General features: G+C 46.1%; 1 protein-coding gene across 1 annotated transcript in view; it reads left to right on the top strand.

The window, feature by feature from the left end:
* Positions 1-3,932: 3,932 nt before the first annotated feature.
* MIGA1 (mitoguardin 1) overlaps positions 3,933-23,534 on the top strand; it is a 69,535-nt gene continuing 49,933 nt past the window's right edge. Inside the window, exons 1-7 of the mRNA XM_029063651.2 lie at positions 3,933-4,027; positions 11,073-11,196; positions 11,616-11,793; positions 12,601-12,737; positions 16,488-16,614; positions 20,508-20,644; positions 21,713-21,836. Of these exons, the coding sequence (XP_028919484.1) occupies positions 11,098-11,196; positions 11,616-11,793; positions 12,601-12,737; positions 16,488-16,614; positions 20,508-20,644; positions 21,713-21,836 (802 nt within the window). The 5' untranslated portion in view covers positions 3,933-4,027; positions 11,073-11,097. The remainder of the gene's footprint in view (positions 4,028-11,072; positions 11,197-11,615; positions 11,794-12,600; positions 12,738-16,487; positions 16,615-20,507; positions 20,645-21,712; positions 21,837-23,534) is intronic.

Here is a 23,534-nt window from a genome sequence, read left to right as displayed (position 1 = left end):
TATGTATATTTTCCCAGAGAGAGAGAAGGGATCCAGAGTAGAGTCCGATAGTTGCCCAGAAAGAGAAATGCTCTTTACTACGTGTGATGTTAGCTTCACAGCATTCATCGAGAGGTTTCGCTCACCAACAGAGGTGCTAGTTACAAATTAGGACTCTCTCAAGCATTTAGTAATGTGCTCTGCCCACAGGTGGTATTCAATAAATATTATTAATTGATCTTCCTTCTTCAAGACAATCACTATTTATTAAGCACTTATTAAGTGCAAAGCAGGGTACTAAGCACTTGGGAGAGTACAACAGAGTCAGTAGACACACTGTGGGCAGGGAAGGTGTCGACCACCTTTGTTATAGTGTAATCTCCCAAGCACCCAGTACAGTGTTCTGCATTCGGTATGTACTCATTGAATACGATCGATTGATTCCCTACCCACAAGGAGCTTACAGTTTAGAGGGACTTTTAGTTATCAGATTGGCAAATACGATTGAGCAGTGGCAGGTGACTGACTGATGAAACAAAAATGTTTGGCCACCGTCATCTGAGCCACCTGAACATTGGGAGCTCACATCCTCTGCGATAGTTTTGTACATACCTTACATCTCCCTTACTCTAGACTCTGATCTCGTTAAGGTCAGGGAATGTGTCTGTTAATTCTGTTATATTGTACTTTCCCAAGCACTTAATACAGTGCTTGGCACCAAGTAAGCATTTAATAAATATGATCGATTGAACTCCTACTAAGCATAAATGCTTGTACATCTCTCTTTTTTCTTCCTCCTATTTGTAAATGATTTTAGGCCTGTCTCCTCCACTAATAAAATTATGGTACTTGTTAAGTGCTTACTGTGTGCCAAGCACTCTTCTAAGTGCTGGAGTAGATACAAGTTAATCAGGTTGGACACAGTCCCTGTCCCGCATGGGGCTCACAGTCTTAATCCCCATTTGACCGATCGAGGTAACTGACAACAAGAGAAGTTAAGTGACTTGACCAAGGTCACAGAGCAGACATGAGGCAGAGCTGGGATTAGAACCCATGACCTTTTGACTTCCAGGCCCGTGCGCTATCCACTATGCCATGCTGCGTCTCTGCTTCCACTACACTGAAAGGTCCTTAAGGACTGGGATCGTGCCTAATAATTCTACCGTACTCTCCCAAATACTTAGCGTAGCGCTCTGCACACCAGAGCAACTCATTAAATACTATTAACCAACACATATGCCTCCACAATAATGATTTGATTTAGACACTGAAAACATTAACAAAGATCTGACCGGACAGAGAAAGCAACATCTGCAGACCTGATGTTATTCGAGATTTTGGTGCTAGCATCGGTAGCATGTCAACACCTAAAATTGAGAAGCAGCATGGTGTAGCGGAGACAGCACGGGCCTGGGAGTCAGAAGGTCGTGGGTTCTAATTCCGGCTCTGCCACCGTCTGCTCTTTGACCTCGGGCAAGTCACTTCAGGTCTCTGGGCCTCAGTTTATCTCATCTGTAAAATGGGGATTGAGACTGTGAGCTCTATCTGGGGCAGGGACCGTGTCCATCCTGGTTTGCTTGTCTCCACCCTAGTGCTCAGTACGGCGCCTCGCGCATACTAAGCTCTTACCAAAAACCACAATTATGACAGTTATATATTTGGGTAGCATAGGATTCAAAAGAGTCCTAGTAATGTCTAGCTTGGGGATTGTCCCAAACTTCAGGCTTGATGGATACCCTGAACATTGCTATATGCCCAACAGAAACGAGTGACTACAAGTAGGATAATGTGGCAAGAGAGCGGGTAGCCTCGTTGGGCATGTTGCAATTAGGAAATGGGAGGCTCTAATAATAATAATAATGATTGTGGCATTTATTAAAATTACTACGTGCCTCGGGCAGACAAGATGATTGGGTCATGACGGGTGTCTCACAGACGGTTTCCAGTCTAAGAGGGAGAGAGCGGGGAGCTGATCCCCGTTTTACAGATGGGGAAACGGAGATTAAGGGACTCACCCAAGGTCACACGGCCAGGTCTGTGAAACTATGAGGCTAAACTGAGTAGAGCGTGAAGCGTCGCCCCGGGAAATACATATCAAGTGCAGGGGCTCCGGGACAGGGAGCCGGGCTCGACTTTTTAGCCAGATTGGGGTCAACATCTGGGCCACGGGGCGGGGGGTGGAGAGGAGGAGGGGAGGAAGGAGGGAGAGACGGGGAAGGGAGAAGGGAGGAGGAAGAAGGAGAGAGGAGGAGGGAGGAGGAAAGAGGAGAAGGGAGGAGGAGGGAGGACAGAGGAAGGGGGGAGGAGAGAGGAGGGGGAGGAGGAGGGAGGAGAAGAGAGGAGGAGGGAGGAGGAGGGAAGAGGAGGGTGGAGGGAGAAGAGAGGAGGGGGAGGGAGAAAGGAGGAGCAGGAGGGAGGAGAGGGGAAGGGGGAGGAGGAGGAGAAGAGGGGAGGAGGGAGGAGGAAGGAGAATAGAGGAGAAGAGAGGAGGGAGGAGAAGGGTGGTGGACGGAGGAGGGAGGAGAAGGGAGGAAAAGAGGAGGGAGGAGGAGGGGGGAGGAGGCGGGAGGGAGAAGAGAGGAGGGGGAGGGAGGAAGGAGGAGCAGGAGGGAGGAGAGGGGAAGGGGGAGGAGAGAGGAGAAGAGGGGAGGAGGGAGGAGAAGAGGGGAGGAGGGAGGAGAAGAGGGGAGGAGGGAGGAGGAAGGAGAATAGAGGAGAAGAGAGGAGGGAGGAGAAGGGTGGTGGACGGAGGAGGGAGGAGAAGGGAGGAAAAGAGGAGGGAGGAGGAGGGCGGAGGAGGGTGGAGGGAGAAGAGAGGAGGGGGAGGGAGGAAGGAGGAGCAGGAGGGAGGAGAGGGGAAGGGGGAGGAGAGAGGAGAAGAGGGGAGGAGGGAGGAGAAGAGGGGAGGAGGGAGGAGGAGGGAGAATAGAGGAGAAGAGAGGAGGGAGGAGAAGGGTGGTGGACGGAGGAGGGAGAAGAAAGGACAAGAGAGGAGGAGGGAGGAAAAGAGGAGGGAGGAGGAGGGGGGAGGAGGGTGGAGGGAGAAGAGAGGAGGGGGAGGGAGGAAGGAGGAGCAGGAGGGAGGAGAGGGGAAGGGGGAGGAGAGAAGAGAAGAGGGGAGGAGGGAGGAGAAGAGGGGAGGAGGGAGGAGAAGAGGGGAGGAGGGAGGAGGAAGGAGAATAGAGGAGGAGGGAGGAGAAGGGTGGTGGACGGAGGAGGGAGAAGAAAGGACAAGAGAGGAGGAGGGAGGAGAAGGGAGGAAAAGAGGAGGGAGGAGGAGGGGGAGGAGGGTGGAGGGAGAAGAGAGGAGGGGGAGGGAGGAAGGAGGAGCAGGAGGGAGGAGAGGGGAGGGGGAGGAGAGAGGAGAAGAGGGGAGGAGGGAGGAGAAGAGGGGAGGAGGGAGGAGGAGGGAGAATAGAGGAGAAGAGAGGAGGGAGGAGAAGGGTGGTGGACGGAGGAGGGAGAAGAAAGGACAAGAGAGGAGGAGGGAGGAGAAGGGAGGAAAAGAGGAGGGAGGAGGAGGGGGGAGGAGGCGGGAGGAGGAAGGAGAAGAGAGGGAGGAGGGGCTTAGTACAGTGCTCTGCACATAGTAAGCGCCCAAGCTATACGACTGAATGAATGAGGAGGCGGAGGGAGGAGGAGGGTGGTGGCAGGCGGTCGAGTGAGGGTCTGGGCCGGCGGGCGGTTTGGCGGCTGAGACCCCGGAAGGACACGGGAGGCCTCCCGCCGCCCCCCCCCTTCCGCCCCGCCCTCCCGTATCCCGGCAACGGCGCCCCCCCCCCCCCCCCCCGGCCTCGCCTCAACTTCCGGCCGGCGGCGGCCGAGGCGGCCGAGGCGGCGGTGGCGCCCCCGCGCGGTGGACGCGTGCGCGGCCAGGGCGGGCGGAGGCGGCGGGAGGCGGGAGGCGGGAGGCGGGAGGCGGGAGGCGGGAGGCGGGAGGCGGGAGGCGGGAGGCGGGAGGCGGGGCCGCGCTGCCCGGGGGCCCCGGGACCCACCCGCCGGCCCTCTCACCACACAAACCCCGACACCGACACCGACACCGGGGACGGTAAGGCTGGGGGGCAAACGGGGAGCACTTGGGGGGGGAGGGGGAGGCCCGGGCCGGATCGGACCGGACCGGACCGGAAGGACCCGCTGCCGCCCAGCTTCTCTTCCCTCCCTCCCGCCCTCATTCATTCGTTCATGCATGACTTCATTCGTTCACTCATTCATGCATGCATGCCTTCATTCATTCATTCACTCGTTCATTCATTCATGCCTTCATATCTTCATTCATTCATGCATGCTTTCATTCATTCATGCCTTCATATCTTCATTCATTCATTCATGCGCGCCTTCATTCATTCACGCGCGCCTTCATTCATTCATGCGCGCCTTCATTCGTTCATGGCTCATCCATAAAATGGGGATTGTGAACCCAGTGTGAAACCCAAACTGTGTCCAACCTGATTAGCTTGTAACTCCCCCAGGGCCTAGTACAGTGCTTGGAATGTATAAAGCGCTTAACACATACCATGGAAAAAAAATAAGCGCTCAGTAAACACCAGTGATTGGGGGGCTCTCCCCGGTGGAGGTGTCTTTTGGTTGACCCGAGGAGGATGTCATGACCGATCCTGGGACCCTCGGGCTGTGGGGTTGGGGATGGGGGTACTCAGTAATTCAGTGGTACTTATTGAGGGCTTTCTGAGCTCAGGGAACTGTACCAAGTGCTTGGGAGAACACAGTAGAGTGAGTAGACATGATTCCTGCCCTCAAGGACATAGTAAAAAGCCTCTTTGAGTGTTTGTGGAGTCAGATGTGCCCATCAACAATGGTTGGTGGTTCTTAAATAGATGCAGGATTTCTATTGGGAAGGGCCGCCGGAGAGGATCATGAAATAAAGGCAGATAATTTGTCAGGCATGGGCCCGTTCAGGGGTGGTCGGAATTACAGCCGAGGGCGATCTACCGCTACTCTTCAGCCAAAGAAAATTATGTTTTTCATACTATAGTTGCAAATGAGAATATTTTATTGAGTTTATTCATACTGTAACTACAGTAATAGTAGTAATGGCATATATTGAGCACCTACAGAAAGCAATGCACCGTACTCTAAAACAGCAGTGCAAGGCACATTTCCCGCCCGTAAGGAGCTCACACTATAATGACTGCCAAACTAACTCTCTTCCCCTCTTCAAAACCCTACTGAGACGTCACCTCCTCCAAGAGACCTTCCCAGACTGAGCCCCCCCTTTCCCTCTGCTTCCCCTCCACTCCGCCCTCTGCTCTTCCCTCTTCCCCTCCCCTCAGCACTGTGCTCATTTGTATATATAATTTATTGCCCTATTTATTTTGTTAATGAGCTGTATATCTCCTCGATTCTATTTATCTTCACAATGTCCTCCTGTTTTGTTCTGTTTTGCGTTGCAGTCTGTCTCCCCCGTTTAGACTGTGAGCCCGTCGTTGGGTAGGGATGGTCTCTATCTGTTGCCGAATTGTACATTCCAAGCGCTTAGTACAGTGCTCTGCACATAGTAAAGGGCTCAATAAATACTATTGAATGAATGAATGACCTAATATTGTGTACTTGTTATATATTTATGTGTTGCAAATTTCTGTAAATGATAGAAAGCATTCTTCTCCCAGTAAATGTTCCCCATGCTGGGGAAGCAGCATGGCTCAGTGGAAAGAGCCTGGGCTTTGGAGTCAGAGGTCATGGGTTCGACTCCCGGCTCTGCCACTTGTCAGCTGTGTGACTGTGAGCAAGTCACTTAACTTCTCTGGGCCTCAGTTACCTCATCTGTAAAATGGGCATTAAGACTGGGAGCCTCACGTGGGACAACCTGATTACCCTGTATCTCCCCCAGCGCTTAGAACAGTGCTCTGCACATAGTAAGCGCTTAACAGATACCAACATTATTATTAAATGTCTCAGCGTCGTGATAGACATTGTGAACACCCAATATATTATGTTTATCTGAGTGTTCTCAATAAGCAGCCCTCTGGCCCAAATGATCGTCCATCTCATGTCTAGTTGGTAATCGCTTACTGTCGGCCGGATAGACTTTTTTTTAGAAACTTGCCGTTCCTTTTTAGAGGGTGAACCAACCTCATGCAATTCTCTGAAACCTTAGAAAATCTCATTCATTTATAGACCTTATACTGTATAGCTTTTAAGCAGAAACCTGTCATTCAAATGTGGGAGGCAATCATGCTTTCTAACATTGTTCAAAGGAATTTTTTTTTTTACTAGAAGTAATAACGACACTTATTGAGCACTCACTTGATGCGCTGTACAGTACTATTAGGAAGGTGCAACAGAAGAAGAGACATGTTCCCTATTGCTCAAGGAGTTTATACTCCAACAGCAGAGATAGACATAAACTTACCTGTATAAATAATTGAATGTACAGTTGAATGGCACAAGTGCTGTTGATGACCATAAATACAAAAATCCTAGCAGAGGCTGGTGAGGTGATACATCTTGGGGTTTGGGGAATTAATCAGGGAAGGCTTTTGGGAGGAGGTGGGACTTAAAAAGAGCTTTGAACACAGGGAGAGCTATGATCTGTCAGAATTAGGGGGGAGAAGGGAAAGAGTGCTGGGCCAGAGGATTAACGAGAATGCTGAGATAGGGGTGGGATCCAGAAGCAAAGCAGGTTCAGAGTTTGTTGGGAAGGAACGGAGAGCAAGCTGGCGAGGAGCAGATATATAAAAATGGGAAAAGTTGGTGGAGAGCCTTGAAGCTGATAGGGAGGGGTTTTTGCTTGATGCAGAGGGAAATGGAATGCCAATGGAGGTTTTTGAGGGTGGGGAAGTTGCAGTTATTAGCTTTCTTTCAAGAAGTAATCAGATTTGATTTTTCCGTTTACTGTCGTAAGCAGCTCTAGATGAAAAGAGTTGGATTGAAAGATGGCTGAAGTTATTTTTACACATGGTCTATTTTGCCTTCAAAATCACATTTCCAATTCATAGCAATCTTCTAATAAAAGAGGAACAGAAAATCATTGCAGTGTAAAAACAGAACCCCAACAGTAACCCAGAAAAGAACTTCAGGGTGTAATTTTCCTTTCGGAGATGCCATGACAGTGAGTTTCAGTGGCTATTTTATTCTTTAGGTTCCCCAAAAGTTGGGGTTCTTGTTGAGTTACGGTGTTTATTAAGCCCTTAGTGTGTGCCAGGTACTCTGCTGAGCATTAGGATAGATCCAAGATAATCGGATCAAACGCAGTCGAGTTTTGCGTGAAGACAGTGGGGCTAGATTGGTGGTTTCCATCTTGTGTTCTGTGGCCAACCAGCGGGCCTCGGCAGTCACCCAAGTGACCCTGGACATTTTGAATGTTACAGCACAGGAGCAGAGTTGGCTTCAGACACTGAGCCTTCGCCTCAGGGAGCTGCGGGGCTGAGGGTAGCCAGTGGGACTTTCCAAAAGAGGTGTGACCTCCCGGCTTCTCTAAAGGGTGGCTGTGTCACTGTCCTTTTCAAAGATGCCCAGTGTGTGGCATTACAAAATTGTTGCCAGAGACGACGACACCAATGCCCATTTCAGAGATGTGAGAAACAGTGTGGCCTTGTGGCAAGAGCACAGGGCTGGGAGTCAGAGGACCTGGGTTTTTTGTTTGTTTGTTTTTTTTTTTTTAATGGTAGCTAAGTGCTTACTGAGTGCCAGGCAGCATTCTAAGTGCTGGAGTAGATACAAGGAAATCAGGTGGTTGGACACAGTCCATGTCCCACATGGGGCTCACAGTCTTCATCCCCAGTTTACAAATGAGGTAACAGAGGCACAGAAAAGTTAAGTGACTTGCCCAAGGTCACACAGCAGACAAGCAGTGGGGCTGGGATTAGAACCCATGTCCTTCTGATTCTAAGGACCCGCTGAGTGACCCCAGGCAAGTCACTTCAGTTCTCGATCCCTCAGTTCCCTCGTCTGCACATGGGGTCTGTCTCCCCCTTCTAGGCTGTGAGCCCGTTGTAGGATAGGGATTGTCTCTATCTGTTGCTGAATTGTACTTTCCAAACTCTTAGTATGGTGTTCTGCACACAGTCAGCACTCATTCATTCATTCATTCAATAGTATTTATTGAGCGCTTACTATGTGCAGAGCACTGTACTAAGCGCTTGGGATGAACAAGTCGGCAACAGATAGAGACAGTCCCTGCCGTTTGACGGGCTTACAGTCTAATCGGGGGAGACGGACAGACAAGAACAATGGCACTAAACAGCGTCAGTGGAAAGAACATCTCGTAAAAACAATGGCAACTAAATAGAATCAAGGCGATGTACAATTCATTAACAAAATAAATAGGGTAACGAAAATATATACAGTTGAGCGGACGAGTACAGTGCTGTGGGGATGGGAAGGGAGAGGTGGAGGAGCAGAGGGAAAAGGGGAAAATGAGGCTTTAGCTGCGGAGAGGTAAAGGGGGGATGGCAGAGGGAGTAGAGGGGGAAGAGGAGCTCAGTCTGGGAACGCCTCTTGGAGGAGGTGAGTTTTAAGTAGGGTTTTGAAGAGGGAAAGAGAATCAGTTTGGCGGAGGTGAGGAGGGAGGGCGTTCCAGGACCGCGGGAGGACGTGACCCAGGGGTCGACGGCGGGATAGGCGAGACCGAGGGACGGCGAGGAGGTGGGCGGCGGAGGAGCGGAGCGTGCGGGGTGGGCGGTAGAAAGAGAGAAGGGAGGAGAGGTAGGAAGGGGCAAGGTGATGGAGAGCCTCGAAGCCTAGAGTGAGGAGTTTTTGTTTGGAGCGGAGGTCGATAGGCAACCACTGGAGTTGTTTAAGAAGCGGAGTGACATGCCCAGATCGTTTCTGCAGGAAGATGAGCCGGGCAGCGGAGTGAAGAATAGACCGGAGCGGGGCGAGAGAGGAGGAAGGGAGGTCAGAGAGAAGGCTGACACAGTAGTCTAGCCGGGATATAACGAGAGAGTAAATGCGATTGAATGAATGAATGAATGAATGAATGAATGAATGAATGAATGAATACCTCTTGATAATAATAATAATTCATTCAATAGTATTTGTTACGTGCTCTACTATGTGCAGAGCACTGTTCTAAGCTCTGGGGTAGATACAGGGTAATCAGATTGTCCCACATGAGGCTCACAGTCTTAATTCCCATTTTACAGATGAGGAACTGAGGCACAGAGAAGTGAAGTGACTTGCCCACAGTCACACAGCTGACAAGTCGCAGATCCTGGATTCGAACCCATGACCTCTGACTCCCAAGCCTGGGCTCTTTCCACTGAACCATGCTGTCTCCGTCCTACTTAGACTGGGAGCCCCAGATGGGACCTGATCTTCTTGTATCTACCCTTAGTGCTTTTATAGTTCTTGGTACCTAGTAAGTGCTTAACAAATAATAATAGTAATAATAATGTTGGTATTTGTTAAGCGCTTACTATGTGCAGAGCACTGTTCTAAGCGCTGGGGTAGACACAGGGGAATCGGGTTGTCCCACGTGGGGCTCACAGTCTTAATCCCCATTTTACAGATGAGGTAACTGAGGCACAGCGAAGTTAAGTGACTTGCCCACAGTCAAAAAGCTGACAAGTGGCAGAGCTGGGATTTGAACTCATGACCTCTGACTCCAAAGCCCGTGCTTTTTCCACTGAGCCACGCTGCTTCTGGCCCCAATTATTGTTTCCAGTGCACAACTTCCCTCAGAGGTGGCTGCCCTTCTGCCCTTCTCCAAGCTGGTGGCAGGGCAGAGGTGACCTGTTCGGAGGTCAGAAGTCAGAATCGAGGCGCTCAGAACATTTGGTTGAGCAGTGGCGGTGAAACGCCATCTCTCAAAATGTTGGGTATGACATTATGTCGCGTGCATGCACAGAAGGGAAGTGAGTGAGGGGCCGTGGTTTGGTGGTTTGGCCCCACCCCAGGGCGTCAGACTGTCTGAATGGTTTCCGGTCTCCCTATCCTCTTCCCGTTCCAACCTCCGTGGCGGGCGCCCTGCTGTGTGGATCATCTTCTTGGAGCCTTGCTTGACTTCCATAGCCCTCCACTTCCCAAAGCCGTTCACACTCTAACCATAGCCCTCTGAATCAAAATAAATCTCCTCACACCTGGTTTCAAGGCTCTACTCCAACTCCCTCCATCTTACATATCTGTTCTCTTCGCCCGTTACTTCCCAGCTTGTTTTCTTAGTTCCTTTCAATCTCACCTTCTAACTCTAGCTCATCCTCACCTTTCTCCTCTTCATCCTCTCAACTCACACTGCTTCCCCGGCCTAGAACTCCCTTCTTCTCATGGACCTTATCTTTCCCTAGATTCAAAGCCACCTTAAAATCTCATCTCTAGGCTGTAAGCTGGTTGCGGGCAAGGAATGTGTCCAACAACTCTGTTGTACTCTTCCAGTTGCTTAGTACAGTGCTCTGCATCCAGTAGGCACTCAGTAGGTATCATCGATTGACTCCTACCACAAGCTCTCACTGATTCATTTGTTGTGGGTGCCAATTCTGCTGTAGTGTACTCTTCCAAGCGCTTAGTACGGTGCTCTGCATATAGTAAGTGCTCGGTAAATATCGATGATGATGACGTAGATGACTAGAGGATCTCTTGAGGGTCCCTGACCCCTTTATTCCGTTTATCCGTTTACCACAAGCTCTCACTGATTCATTTGTTGTGGGTGCCAATTCTGCTGTAGTGTACTCTTCCAAGCGCTTAGTACGGTGCTCTGCATATAGTAAGTGCTCGGTAAATATCGATGATGATGACGTAGATGACTAGAGGATCTCTTGAGGGTCCCTGACCCCTTTATTCCGTTTATCCTAAAGAGGTGAATGGAAAGAGATAGTTTTGCAATATGCATATGCCTTTAAAACTCTTCATAAACTTGCCTCCAGATGAACCCGAAAAGGAGAACTTCAAAGCCATATATCTGCCAAGAGAAATGATTTCCCTCTGGTTTAGGAAACGTAGTGTTCAGTTTCAGTTAGGTGGTTTGATGATGATTAATTTCATTACATGAAAAGCATAAGTTGTCCCCATCTATCAAGTTGAGATTTAGCTCTTGAATTCCTGAATAAGTAACAGCATGCTTACAACAAAGATTTGTATATGTGTTTTTGTATGACAAGGCCTGTCAGCAACATTTGCAGCTTATTTCCTTTGTGTTTCAGTTAATGAGGTTCCGCCTGAGAAGCCATGGCAGAGAAAACGGTTAACGAGGCCCAGTTTTCTTTGAAGGCTTCCACTCTACGTGTCTTTGATCTGCCTCTATCTTGGTACTCTTCTTTTGCCCGGGTAAATGCCAAACCTTTCAATAATCAAAGTCGTGTGTTTTAAACTGAAATCTGATCAGCAGTCAGCGATTTTCATCGCAGCTCAGTTAGTGGCCTACTGGGTGACTTCAGGCAACTAACTCAACCTCTCTGGGCCACAGTTTCATCATCTATTTTTTCTGTGTTATGCAGCTTCCCTATCTCCTCTTCTCTTTCACTTCTTTGGAGAAAATAGTATGTAATGATATGCATCAAAAGTACGCTGTACAAATTCTTTTTATTTTTACTATTAATACTCATTGCTCTAGATGTTGCAATTTAAGGGGCTGGAATCTTAGTTTTGGGGATGGTGATTACAGAATTACTGATAAATGAGCTCAATTACTGTATATGGACAAGAAGTGAAATACCTTTCTGATGTTGTCATTTGTTCTCTTTCAGATAAAATTATCTCCTGGTTTTAAAAAGCTGTTTGCAGTCACTGCAGTTAGTGTGGTGTCTATAATTTTTCTAGCCCGTCACTTTAAAAGAAGACGTAAAAAGAAAAATAAGAAAACATTACCGTGGGAACCAGGCCATCTTGCATTAGAATGCATGAAAACAGCCGTGTCTGAAAAAGGTGAGTGAAGAAAGTTGAATTAAAATACGAGGTGATGTTCCCATAAAGAAACCAAAAATCAGAAGTGTACATTCTAGTGCTGTGCAGGAAAATAATTTCTCATTCATTCATTCAATTGTATTTACGGAGGGTTTACCATGTGCAGAGCACTGTTCTAAGTACTTGGGAGAATTCATTATAACAGTGAACGGACACATTCCCTGCCTATAACGCATTTACAATCTAGAGGAGGAATCAGGCTGGATTAGTTTCTTAATCATTTGGGGCAAACTGTACTCTGGATGAAATGCTTTGGTTCAGATTTTGAAAGTTAACATTTTTTATGATACCTTTTTTGCTAAATTCACAATTTGAGTATTAAATTGATAATGAAATGCCTTTTAATTTTAGAATCTAATGTATTATAACATTTACGGGTAATTTTCTGTGGAATATGTGTAGCTTTTCAGTGTTATGAAGTAAGTAAAAATATTGGAACTTTTTTGAATGATTTCATACTCATTCATTCATTCATTGAATAGTATTTATTGAGCACTTACCATGTGCAGAGCACTGTACTAAGCGCTTGGATTGTACAATTCGGCAACAGATAGAGACAATCCCTGCCCAATGACAGGTTTACAATCTAATCGGGAGAGACAGATGGACAAAAACAAGACAACATAATCACGATAAATAGACTCAAGGGGATGTACACCTCATTAACAAAATAAATAGGGTAATAAAAATATATACATCTGAAAGACTCTGTGATGTTTATGGCTACAGAAGTTTCACCTATTGCAGAATACTTATTTTATTTTGTAGGTTCCAGTTGTTCAAGTAGCCGACAAAATTTGACACTTTCTTTGAGTTCAGCCAAAGATAAAGGATCACAATCTTGTATCTATGCAAATGGAGGACTTTTCAGTAAATACTCTGGTTCAGCACAAAGTCTGGGCTCCGTAAGTAAAGCTAATGGTTCACCATTTCATGTGATTGTGGTGGATTCTTTTGGGAAAAGGTAACCAACACCCTGGCTTGAATCCCTGGCTCTGCCTGCTAGCAAATGCTCACTTCCTCTCTTTCCTGTGATTACTGTGCCCATTTTTGGATTTTGGGGGGTGTTTTGATAAAAAAGAAGTAGTATGTTGCATAAAATAGTCGCCTGAAATTTTGCTTATAGTTACTTCTGATGATGAATTGCAAGTAAGTTTTCTCAGCTGTATCATTATAAAATGAGTTCCAAGAAGTGGACAGATTATAGAAAACTACAGTAAGGTAAGCAGCATGGCGCACTGGCAAGAGCACGGGCTTGGGAGTCAGAGGTCGTGGTTCCACCACTGGTCTGTTGTGTGACCTTGGACAAGTCACTTAGCATCTCTGAGCCTCAGTTACCTCATCTGTAAAATGGGGATTAACTGTGAGCCCCATGTGGGAAAGGAACTGTGTCCAGCCTGATTACCTTGTATCTACCCCAGCATTTAGAACAGTGCTTGGTACATAGTAAGCGCTTAACAAATACCGCAATTATTATCAATAATAATAAAAAATTATATTTAAAGGCTAGATAGTGGAAAATCTAAGCTTCTATTAAAGTTCTGTCTCCCTTTTGATCTTTCTTCTGCTCTATATGCGTGCGCGCACACACACACATATACAAACATAAATCAGGAATTTGTCACATCACCATCATAATAATAATGCTGGTATTTGTTAAGCGCTTACTTTGTGCCAAGCAATGTTCTAAGCATTAGGGTAGATACAAGATAATCAGGTTGTCCCACATGGGGCTCACAGTCTCAATCCCCATTTTACAGGTGAGGTAACTGAGGCACAGAGAAGTTAAGTGGCTTGCTGAAAGTCACACAGCTGACAAGTGGCAGAGCTGGGATTAGAACCTGGGATCTCTGACTCCCAAGCCCGGGCTTTTTCCACTAAGCCATGCTGCTTCCCTACAATAGAAAACTGACTCAACCTAACTGGGACTGAAGCTAGTTAATCAAAATTTTGGACATGCCACGTAATTAGATCCAGCAGTCACAGACAAGCATGTCCTTCATTTATCTGAATTTAAAAACAAAGGTGAAGTAATGATCGAGTTCTCCTTCAGTACAAAGATGATGTTGCCAACAAAATGGATCCCTGAGTGTGAGAGACAATCTCCTGCACTATCAGTCAGTCAATCCGTGGTATTTATTGAGCACTCACTATGTGCAGAACTCTCTACTGAGCCCTTAGGAGAGTACAGTACAACAGAATTAGCAGACACATTTCCTGCCCGTAACAAGCTTACATGTTTGCATAGTCTGTTCATGAAAATGCTGCGGTGCTGCACTCTCGCCATTCATGTAACTATTACTCAATCACCAATGGACATATCCCTGAGATTTATTTTTTTTTGCCACAGTGGTGATGGTTTGTGTTGAGCTGTCCACAGAAAACTGTGCATCTATGTATACACTGTGTGCTCTGCACACAATAAGCTCTCAATAAATACAATTGAATGAATGAATATGGGTAGAAATGGTATGATGTCGGAAAAAACATTGTATGCATGCTCACAGTGTTGGCCAAGGCTTAAGTATAATGTGAGTTTTCCATAAAGTTTGTCAAGAATATGACTCCCTTGTTATAGGAGAAGTGACTGCACTTTACTTCTCAATCAGTGGTAATTAGTGAGCGCTTATTATGTATGAGCACTGTCCTAAGTTTTTGGGGAAGTAGTAATAACAATAATAATGTTGGTATTTGTTAAGCGCTTACTATGTGCAGAGCACCATTCTAAGCGCTGGGGGAGATACAGGGTAATCAAGTTGTCCCACGTGAGGCTCACAGTCTTAATCCCCATTTTACAGATGAGATAACTGAGGCACAGAGAAGTTAAGTGACTTGCCTTTATGGAGTGGGTAAACACAATCCCCACCCACAGGGAGCCCACAGTCTATAGAAAAGTTCTCCTTGCCTATACACTGGTCAAATGGAAGGGATAATGTTGCCTTCTTCATAAAAATGTTGAATTCAATCAGCCATATTTACTGAGTGCTGTAAGCACTGTAAGTGTGCAAAGCACTGAATCCAATGAGGTGCTTTTTCAAGTCCTTTCAGTATCTCAGATGACAAGTATTAGGTAACATTTCTAACATTGTCAGTAAGGACAATAATAAATTAAAACGTTTTGAATTAGGCCTGGTTTTTATATAATGCATTATAAATATCTGTAATAGTCTATAGATGGCATTAGGGAATATGTTTCAAGTCTATTAAACAGTGTAAAGTGATGGTGACATGACTCCAGAGTTAAATCTGTCCCTAGCACTCTGCAAAGTGCTGAGGGGAGAGACAAGATAATCAGATTGGACACAGTTCTGTCCCAAATAGGACTCATAGCTTAAGAGGAAGGGAGAACATCCTGTCAGAATTTCTTTTGATTCTTCATTCCCGTTGAATATCTTAAAGTACAAGCCAAAAACAAAGGCAAAACAGAAAAAGGTATAAACAATTAGAATATAAATTACAGAGAAGAACAAAGTACCACCTGGAAAGTCACTCTATAGTTAAGAGTAGTAGGGTTTTTCATTCCTTTTTTTAATTAGTTAAGGTTTATATTCAATGTAGACATTTACATAATTCCAACTCTTTCTTATTGAATGAAATATAATTAAGTGTACTTTGTATTATAATTTTTTTGTTTTCACTCCATATGGTTTATAGTGAAGAGATGAATGCTAAATATATGTACTAATATTATAAAGTGATACAGAATTTATGTTCTGATTTTCCCAGAAATTGTCAATTTCCTGTTCATTTACTCTCATTACTATCCCATTGAAAAAGGCTCAGTATTATAATTGAGATACTGAAATATTTGTTCCGTAGTCACATTTGAATTTTCATTCAAAGGAGTCTTTTTCCAACATGTATGCCGATTGACAATTTGCGTTTGTGGCCAGAAATGACATCCATAGGAACTTGATTCAGTATGTGCCATTGTAGAAATGTTCAGAATGAATAATAATGTTGGTATTTGGTAAGCGCTTACTATGTGCAGGGCAGTGTTCTAAGCGCTGGAGGAGATACAGGGGAATCAGGTTGTCCCACGTGAGGCTCACAGTAAATCCCCATTTTACAGAGGAGGGAACTGAGGCACAGAGAAGTTAAGTGACTTGCCCACAGTCACACAGCTGACAAGTGGCAGAGCCGGGGGTCAAACTCATGACCTCTGACTCCGAAGCCCGGGCTCTTTCCACTGAGCCATGCTGCTTCCCCAATGAATGAAGAATGAAGGTAAAGTCTGGTCAAGAATGACAGATGAGCCTTAATCCAGTCACGAAACAGTGGGACCAAAAACTTGCACGAAGCAATTGGTTTTAGAGCCAGTGGTTTTTGCAGTGCCATTTACACTTTCTTGCCCTGCCAGTCTTTCCTGCTAGAGCAGTGGTTGCAAATAACAGGTAGGCAGGTGCTGGTTAGAATAATTTAGTATTGATTTCTTTGTTGAGCAACCAATGAGTGTGAGACTTTACCAAGTTCTACAACTGCTGGATAGATTTGCCTAAACATAATCTGAATTATTTATTCAGCGGAAAGCAACTGATTTGCTCTTCCAGAATTACAATTTCTACAGAGGAGCCAGTTAAAAAAAGTAACAAAACTTTGCCACCCAGAAAAGATTTTGAGCCAGTTTGTTTTTTTTTTCCTGATCCCAATTTTAGGTCCAGAGTGCTAATTCTTGTCACAGTTGTGCCTGTGCCAATTCCAATTCTTGGAGCAAAACAGATGAAGATGATATCAAACTCGTCAATATTCCTGTCACCACTCCTGAGAACTTGTATCTGATGGGTAAGAAATAGACAATATGATATCAATCAGTCAATCAGTGGACCATAGTACTGTGTGTACTCTACTAAGCACTTGGGAGAGTAAAATACGTATCCTGCTAACAAGAAGTTTACAATCTATTGGACTACGATTAGACTTTTGGTAAATTTGGCTTTACGTTATTTAATCCTTAGAAGGGTTTTAGGAAAAACCCCAATTTTAGTACCAAACACCTGATCTTATTTCACATGAAAAACATGCTTGATCCTCCCTTTTTAAATTCAAAAGGGCAGTAGCATCTTTTAAGGCGAACGGCACTCCTGGAGGTCGGATTGCACAAAAAGGTTATTAGGAGTTCAGTGTCACATCATGTTTGAGAGTGTCGCGTGGGAGTGCAAGGGGGCTAAATTTAAAATATTTAAGTCTGACCTGAATGAAGGAATTGGGGAGCATGTTCCCTTAATTAGCATATCAAATCAAGTTGATTGGATGTACTGATGATAGGAAGACAGTTCAAAGGAAACATTGTGGATATAATACACTACAAAACAAAATATAAGTTCATTGGGAATATAAAGCCAAAGCAGGAGGGGAAAGATGATAGACAAAAGACTGGATGGCAGGAAAGCATCTGGATTCAACATAATATTATTGTTCAGAACAATAATAATAATTGAGAAGTAAAGTGTTGTTATTGTTCAAGCCATTTGCCATCTAGTGCCATTTGCTCTCCAAGATTTTAGTTCATGCTTGTGTACCCACTGGGTGAAACTGATGTCTTGGTTAATAAAAAAAAGTTTGTGAAATCTCCCAGTTCCTAATTATATCGTGTCGAGAAGCAGCTTGGTTTAGTGGAAAGAGCATGGGCCTAGGAGTCAGAGGATCTGGATTGTAATCCAGGTTCTCCCAATTCCTTGCTGTGTGACTTTGGCCAAGTCACTTATCTCTGTGCTTCAGTTCTCTTGTTTTCCCTCTTTTTTAGACTGTGAGCCCCATGTGGAACAGAGACTGTGTGCAAACTAATTAACTTGTATCTATCCCAGCGCTCAGAACAGTGTTTGACACATGGAAAGCACTTAACAAGTACCATAAAAAAGTCCTGAAGTGTTCACCAACCCAAAAGAATATATACTCGTAATTACACCGTTTATTGCAGATCAGCCCAGAAAACTGTTTGCTAGGTGGGCTTTCTGACTTACCCAAGTCTGTCCAATATTTTTTTTGTGTGTGGTATTAAGTGCTTCCTTTGTGCCAAGCACTGTACTAAGCATGGAGCAGATAAAGATACATTCAACCCACATATTCAGTCCATCACTAAATCCTGTCAGTACCCCATCCTTCACAACATACTAAGATCTGCCCTCTCCTCTCCATCCAAAATGCTACCATGCTAATGCAGTCACTCATCCTGTCCCGCCTGGATTGCTGCATCAACCTCCTTGCTGATGTTGCAAGGACATACCTCCCAGTACCTCTTAGCCTCCTGTCTCTCCCCACTCCAGTCCGTACTTCACTCTGCTGCCTGGATCATATTTCTACAAAAATGTTCAAGACGTGTCTCGCCACTCCTCAAAAGTTCCAGTGGTCGTCCATCCACCTCTGCATCAAACAAAAACTCCTCGCCATTGGCTTTAAAGCACTCAGTCACCTTGCCCCCTCACCTCACTACTCTTGAACTACAACCAAGCCCACACACTTGGCTCCTCTGATGCTAACCTTCTCACTGTGTCTTGTTCTTGTCCATCTTACTGCCCACCCTTTCCCCATGCCCTGCCTCTGGTCTGGAACACCCTCCCTCTTCAAATCCAACAGACAATTAGTGTCCCCACCTTCAAAGCTTTATTGAAGGCACATCTCCTCCAAGAGGTCTTTCTCCTCCAAGAGATCTTCCTAAGCCCCCCTTTCCTCTTCTCCCTCTCCCTTCTGCATCGCCCTGACTTGCTCTTTTTGTTCTTCCCCCCTCATCCCAGCCCCACAGCACTTTTGTACATTTATATTAATGTCTGTCTCCCCCCCTTCCCACCTCTCCAAGACTGTAAGCTCTTTGCGGGCAGGGACTGTGTCTGTTTATTGTTGTATTGTACTCTCCCAAGTGCTCAGTACAGTGCTCTGCACACAGTAAATGCTCAATAGATATGATTAGGCCATCCAGGCCAGGGAGATGGAGGGGTAGAATAGAAGGGGATCCTTGAGGGACTCCCACAGTTAGAGGGTGGGAGGTAGAGGAGGAGACAGAGGGATAGGAGAAGACCCAGGAGAGGAGTGTCAGCAAAGCCAAGGTTGGATAATGCTTCCAGGACAAGAGGGTGGTCAAAGGTGTCGAAGGCAGCTGAGAGTGTACTTATTGCAGGGATCTTCTGGGGAAAGGGGAATTTGAGCGGGGGCAGTGGAGTCGGGCAGTATTTAAAGGGTAGAAGCTCCATCCTTTGATCATCTGTCCCCTTTTTTCCCAGACTGAAAGTCCCAGACCCTGCCCTAGAGGCAACTCCGCCTCCCTGAATGGAGAGAAGGGAAGAGCTACAGTTAGGCACACCCTCTTGCTCCTGTACACGATAACAATAACAATAATAATGTTATTTATTAATTGCTGCCTGTGTGCCAAGCCCTGTGCTAAGCTCTGGAATAGATACGGAACAATGGTATTGGCATTGCCCTTGTTCCGCATGGGGTCCACAGTCCAAGAGGCGGGGCAAGCCGCTGTCTTATCCCCATTTTCCAGGAAATGGAACAGGTTCAGAGGTCACACCGCAGGCCGGCGGCAGAGGTAGGATCAAACCCTGGGCCTTCTGACCGCCAGGTCCACGCTGTCTTCATTAGGCCACTTGCACTCCGACCCTTGGGTCACTGCCATACAGGAGCGGAGGGGAGCCGGCGACTCACCAGGCAACTGGCCACTCCTCTGTGGCAGGAGCTCTCTGGAGACCCATTTGGCGGAGAAGCCCCTTAATAACAATAAAAATAATTATAGTATTTGTTAAGCACTTACTATGTGCCAATCACTGTACTAAGCACTGGGGTGGATACAAGCAAATCTGGTTGGACATAGTCCCCACCCCACATAGGGCTCACAGTCTTCATCCCCATTTTACAGATGAGGGATCTGAAGCCCAGAGAAGTAAAGTGACTTGCCCGAGGCCACACAACAGACAAGTCGCATAGCTGGGATTAGAACCCATGACTGACTCCCAGGCCCTTGCTGTATCCACTGCGCCATGCTGCGATTGGCCCTTCCGTGACCTTGCTTTAGACCTTTTGGAGTACCATCCAGGCAAACGTGCATGCACTAGATCAACTTTGAGAAAGCACTGGTTTAATATTAGACCCCAGCTTTTAGTTGACTGCAATAGTAATGGTTTTATTGCGCACCTACTGGGTGCAGGACTCTGTGCTAAGCACACAGGAAGGTAAAACAGAAGTACACGACAGCCGAACAAAAGAAGTTTACCATCCAACAATTCTTATCACTTGGAAGCATACCACACAAGTGAAAATCAATCATTGGTATTAACTGAGGGCTTTCTGTGTGCAGAGCATTGTACTGAGCAGTTGGGAGAGTAAAGTCTAAGTTGATAGACACGATCCCTACTCTTAAGGAGCTTACAGTCAGGTGGAACCATAACCCCTTCCCTCGAGGAGCTGACGGTGCCGGGTATTTAGAGACCCAGCAACTGTTGAGGAAATCTTCAGTAATCATCAGGGTATTTATTGAGCGCTTGCTGTGTGCAGAGCACTGTACTAAGCACTTGGGAGAATACAATATATGTCATCGGGGCATAAAACAATCAGGTCATTTGTTACTATGCTGCGGGTTGCTTCGGGAGCAATCAGTGCCTGAACTTTCAAATGGTTAATGTGTTTCTGGTGTTAGTGGAGTGATTTTTGTTTACCTAGAACTGTTCTGTTTTGATTTATAGGTATGGAGCTATTTGAGGAAGCATTGCGTCGATGGGAGCAGGCATTGACGTTTCGGAGTAGACAAGCCGAAGATGAAGCGAGCTGCAGTTCTATTAAGCTAGGGGCGGGAGACGCCATTGCCGAGGAGAGCGTAGAGGTGAGCCAGATCTCTAAATTGTGTATTTGGCTTAGCCGCAGGGACAAGTGATTTTGAGGGGGAGACTCTTGGGGGTTTCCGACACTTCTGAAAACTTTTTTTTAAATATTATTTAAGTGCTCACACTGTGCCAGGTACTGTACTAAGTGCTGGAGTAGATACAGAAGCAACATGGCTTAGTGGAAAGAGCAAGGGCTTGGGAGTCAGAGGTCATGGATTCTAATCTGCCACTTTTCAGCTGCGTGACTTCAGGCAAGTGACTTAACTTCTCTGGGCCTCAATTACCTGTAAAATGAGGATTAAGACTATGAGCCCCACGTGAGATAATGTGATTTCCTAGTATCTACCCTAGTATTTAGAACAGTGCTTGGCACATAGTAAGAGCTTAAAAAATACCATTATTATTATACAAGATAATCAGGTTGGACCCAGTCCAGGTCCCACATTGAATTTACAGTCTTAGTCCACATTTTACTACAGATGAAGTAACTGAAGCACAAAAATGTTCAGTGACTTGCCCATGGTCACACAGCAGAGAAGGGCTCAGCCGGGATGAGAACGTATTCAATCAATCGTATTTATTGAGTGCTTACTGTGTGCAGAGCACTATACTAAGCTCTTGAGAGAGTACAACATAACAAGATAAGAGACACATTCCCAGCCCATAAGGAGCTTAAAATCAGACCGCTCTCTGACTGCCAGGCCCATGGTCTTTCCTCTCGGCTGTGCTGTTTCCATGTTGCTGGTGTATATCCCTGGAAAAGATCACACACTTATTTTGGGGGACTGAAATCTGGGCCCTAAATTTTCAGAGATGGTTCATCCCTCAGACAAAGTTTGATAGAGGGGAAGTTGCCCTGTTGCTTTCCACTAGCCTGTATTTGGGAATCTAAAGCAGGCCTAACCAATTTCAGTTGTATTTTAAAGAATGCTACTGAATACGATTCTTGCCTGAGTGGGGCAGACTAGTACGTGGTGCTGAATTTGAAATTCATTTGATTACAAAGTATTCCCTTAAGTAAAAATTAAACTCTAGTATTTGCTATCCCTTTTTCTGTCCCACTGCAGGACATCATTAGTGCTGAATTCATCCATAAGCTTGAAGCTCTCCTGCAGCGAGCTTATTGTCTCCAGGAGGAGTTTGAAGTCACTCTAGGGGCATCTGATCCTAATTCCTTGGCTAACGACATTGGTAAAGTACTCATTTATAGGCTTTTTCCAAGGGGAAAAAACTGTGTTTTTGAAATATTTCATGGGGAAGGATTTTATGTTGATTGTCTGGAACAACCCGAGTGTCAGTTAATAAAAGACAATAAATTGGAAGAGCAAAGGAGCCAAGATGGGGCAAAATGGTTTGGGAGAAAATCACACAAGCAACATGAGACAAGTTATCTTTTTCTCTAATTTCTGTTTAAAATTAGTCATTAGGATAAATATATCAAGTGTATTCTAGAAAGCAATTTTTAAAATCTCACTGAAACCCTCATGATGTCACACACATTACGCCAGGCCCGCAGCAGAACGCGATGTGTCAGGGCCTTGGCAGGGGCACCCCAGCCTTCTTCCACCCCACCCCTTACCTTTCAGCCTCCATCTGTCATGAAGAGGGACAGAAACCCCTACGAAGGGCCGTTGTCCTTCTCTTCCTTGCCTCCTCTTCCTTCCTCTGGACCCCCATACCTAGAAGGGTTCGCCCCATAGCCCGCTGGGGCCACTGAGGGGCCGGACTGGCCCCTTCCACTTGGACTTGCGGTCCCCCTCCTCCTCCTTTCTGGAACCCCTTCCCACCCCAGGCTCTGGCCCCAGGCCTCCCAGGGATCTTGGTGGGAACGAGTGGGCCACCACCACCTCTTTTGCTCAGAAACCGGGCTCGGGCTAGGGTAGAAGTCGAGGAGTAGCTGTAAATGATGGAGAGGTGGCCATTTGTAGTTTATAGTAATGTCCATCTCTCCCTCTAGACTCTAAGATCGTTGTGGGCAGGAAATGTGTCTGTTGATTGTTATATCGTACTCTTCCAAGCGCTTAGTACAGTGCTTTGCACATAGTGAGCACTCAATAAATAAGGTTGACTGACTGATTAACTTTGTGGGGACCATGCTGGCCAGACCGGACTGTGCTGGGGAGACTGCAGTCGCGGCGGCACTGATTCTCAAAGCGTGGGTCTGTCCGTCCCCAGGCCGCTGCCAAAGGGGAACGGTTGTCAGATTGGACCGCTGCTCCAGCTCTTTTAACGGATCCGAGTTCCAATCCATCCCATCATACTTCCAGTGCTCAGTGTATCACTAAGCAGAAGTGAAATGAATATCAGCTTGCGGTCCAAAATGCAACCAGATGAAAATAAAAATCTGAAGCGTAGTCATGATGATGAAGAAGCGGACGATAGAGTTTACCATCAGGGGTGTTGGTCGAGTCTTGGTCCCGAGGTATTAAGGTCTGAGCTACGGGACCTCAGGTCTGAGAATTTGCACAGAAGGATCGGTTATAGGGTTAGTGGCTTGTCAGTCACTCGTATTTACTGAGCGCTGTGTGCAGAACACTGTACTAAGTGCTTGGGAGAATATAACAGACACATTCCCTGCCCACAGTGAACTTACAGTCTAGAGGGAGAGACAGACATTAATATAAATCAACTACAGATATGTATGTAAGTACTGTGGGGCTGGGAGTGGGGATAAATAAAGGGAGCACGACAGGGTGACACAGAAGGGAATGGGAGAAGTAGCATGGCCTAGTGGATAGAGCATGGGCCTGGGAGTCAGGAGGTCATGGGCTCTAATCCCAGCTCCACCACTTGTCTGCTGTCTGACCTTGGACAAGTCACTTAACTTCTCTGTACCTCAGTTACCTCATCTGTATAATGGGGATCGAGACTGTGAGCCCCACATGGTAA

Source organism: Ornithorhynchus anatinus, chromosome 4 (genome assembly GCF_004115215.2).
Source record: "Ornithorhynchus anatinus isolate Pmale09 chromosome 4, mOrnAna1.pri.v4, whole genome shotgun sequence".
Lineage (NCBI taxonomy): Eukaryota > Metazoa > Chordata > Mammalia > Monotremata > Ornithorhynchidae > Ornithorhynchus > Ornithorhynchus anatinus.
The sequence above is the reverse complement of the archived record's forward strand: the minus strand, read 5'-3'. Positions and strand labels throughout refer to the sequence as shown.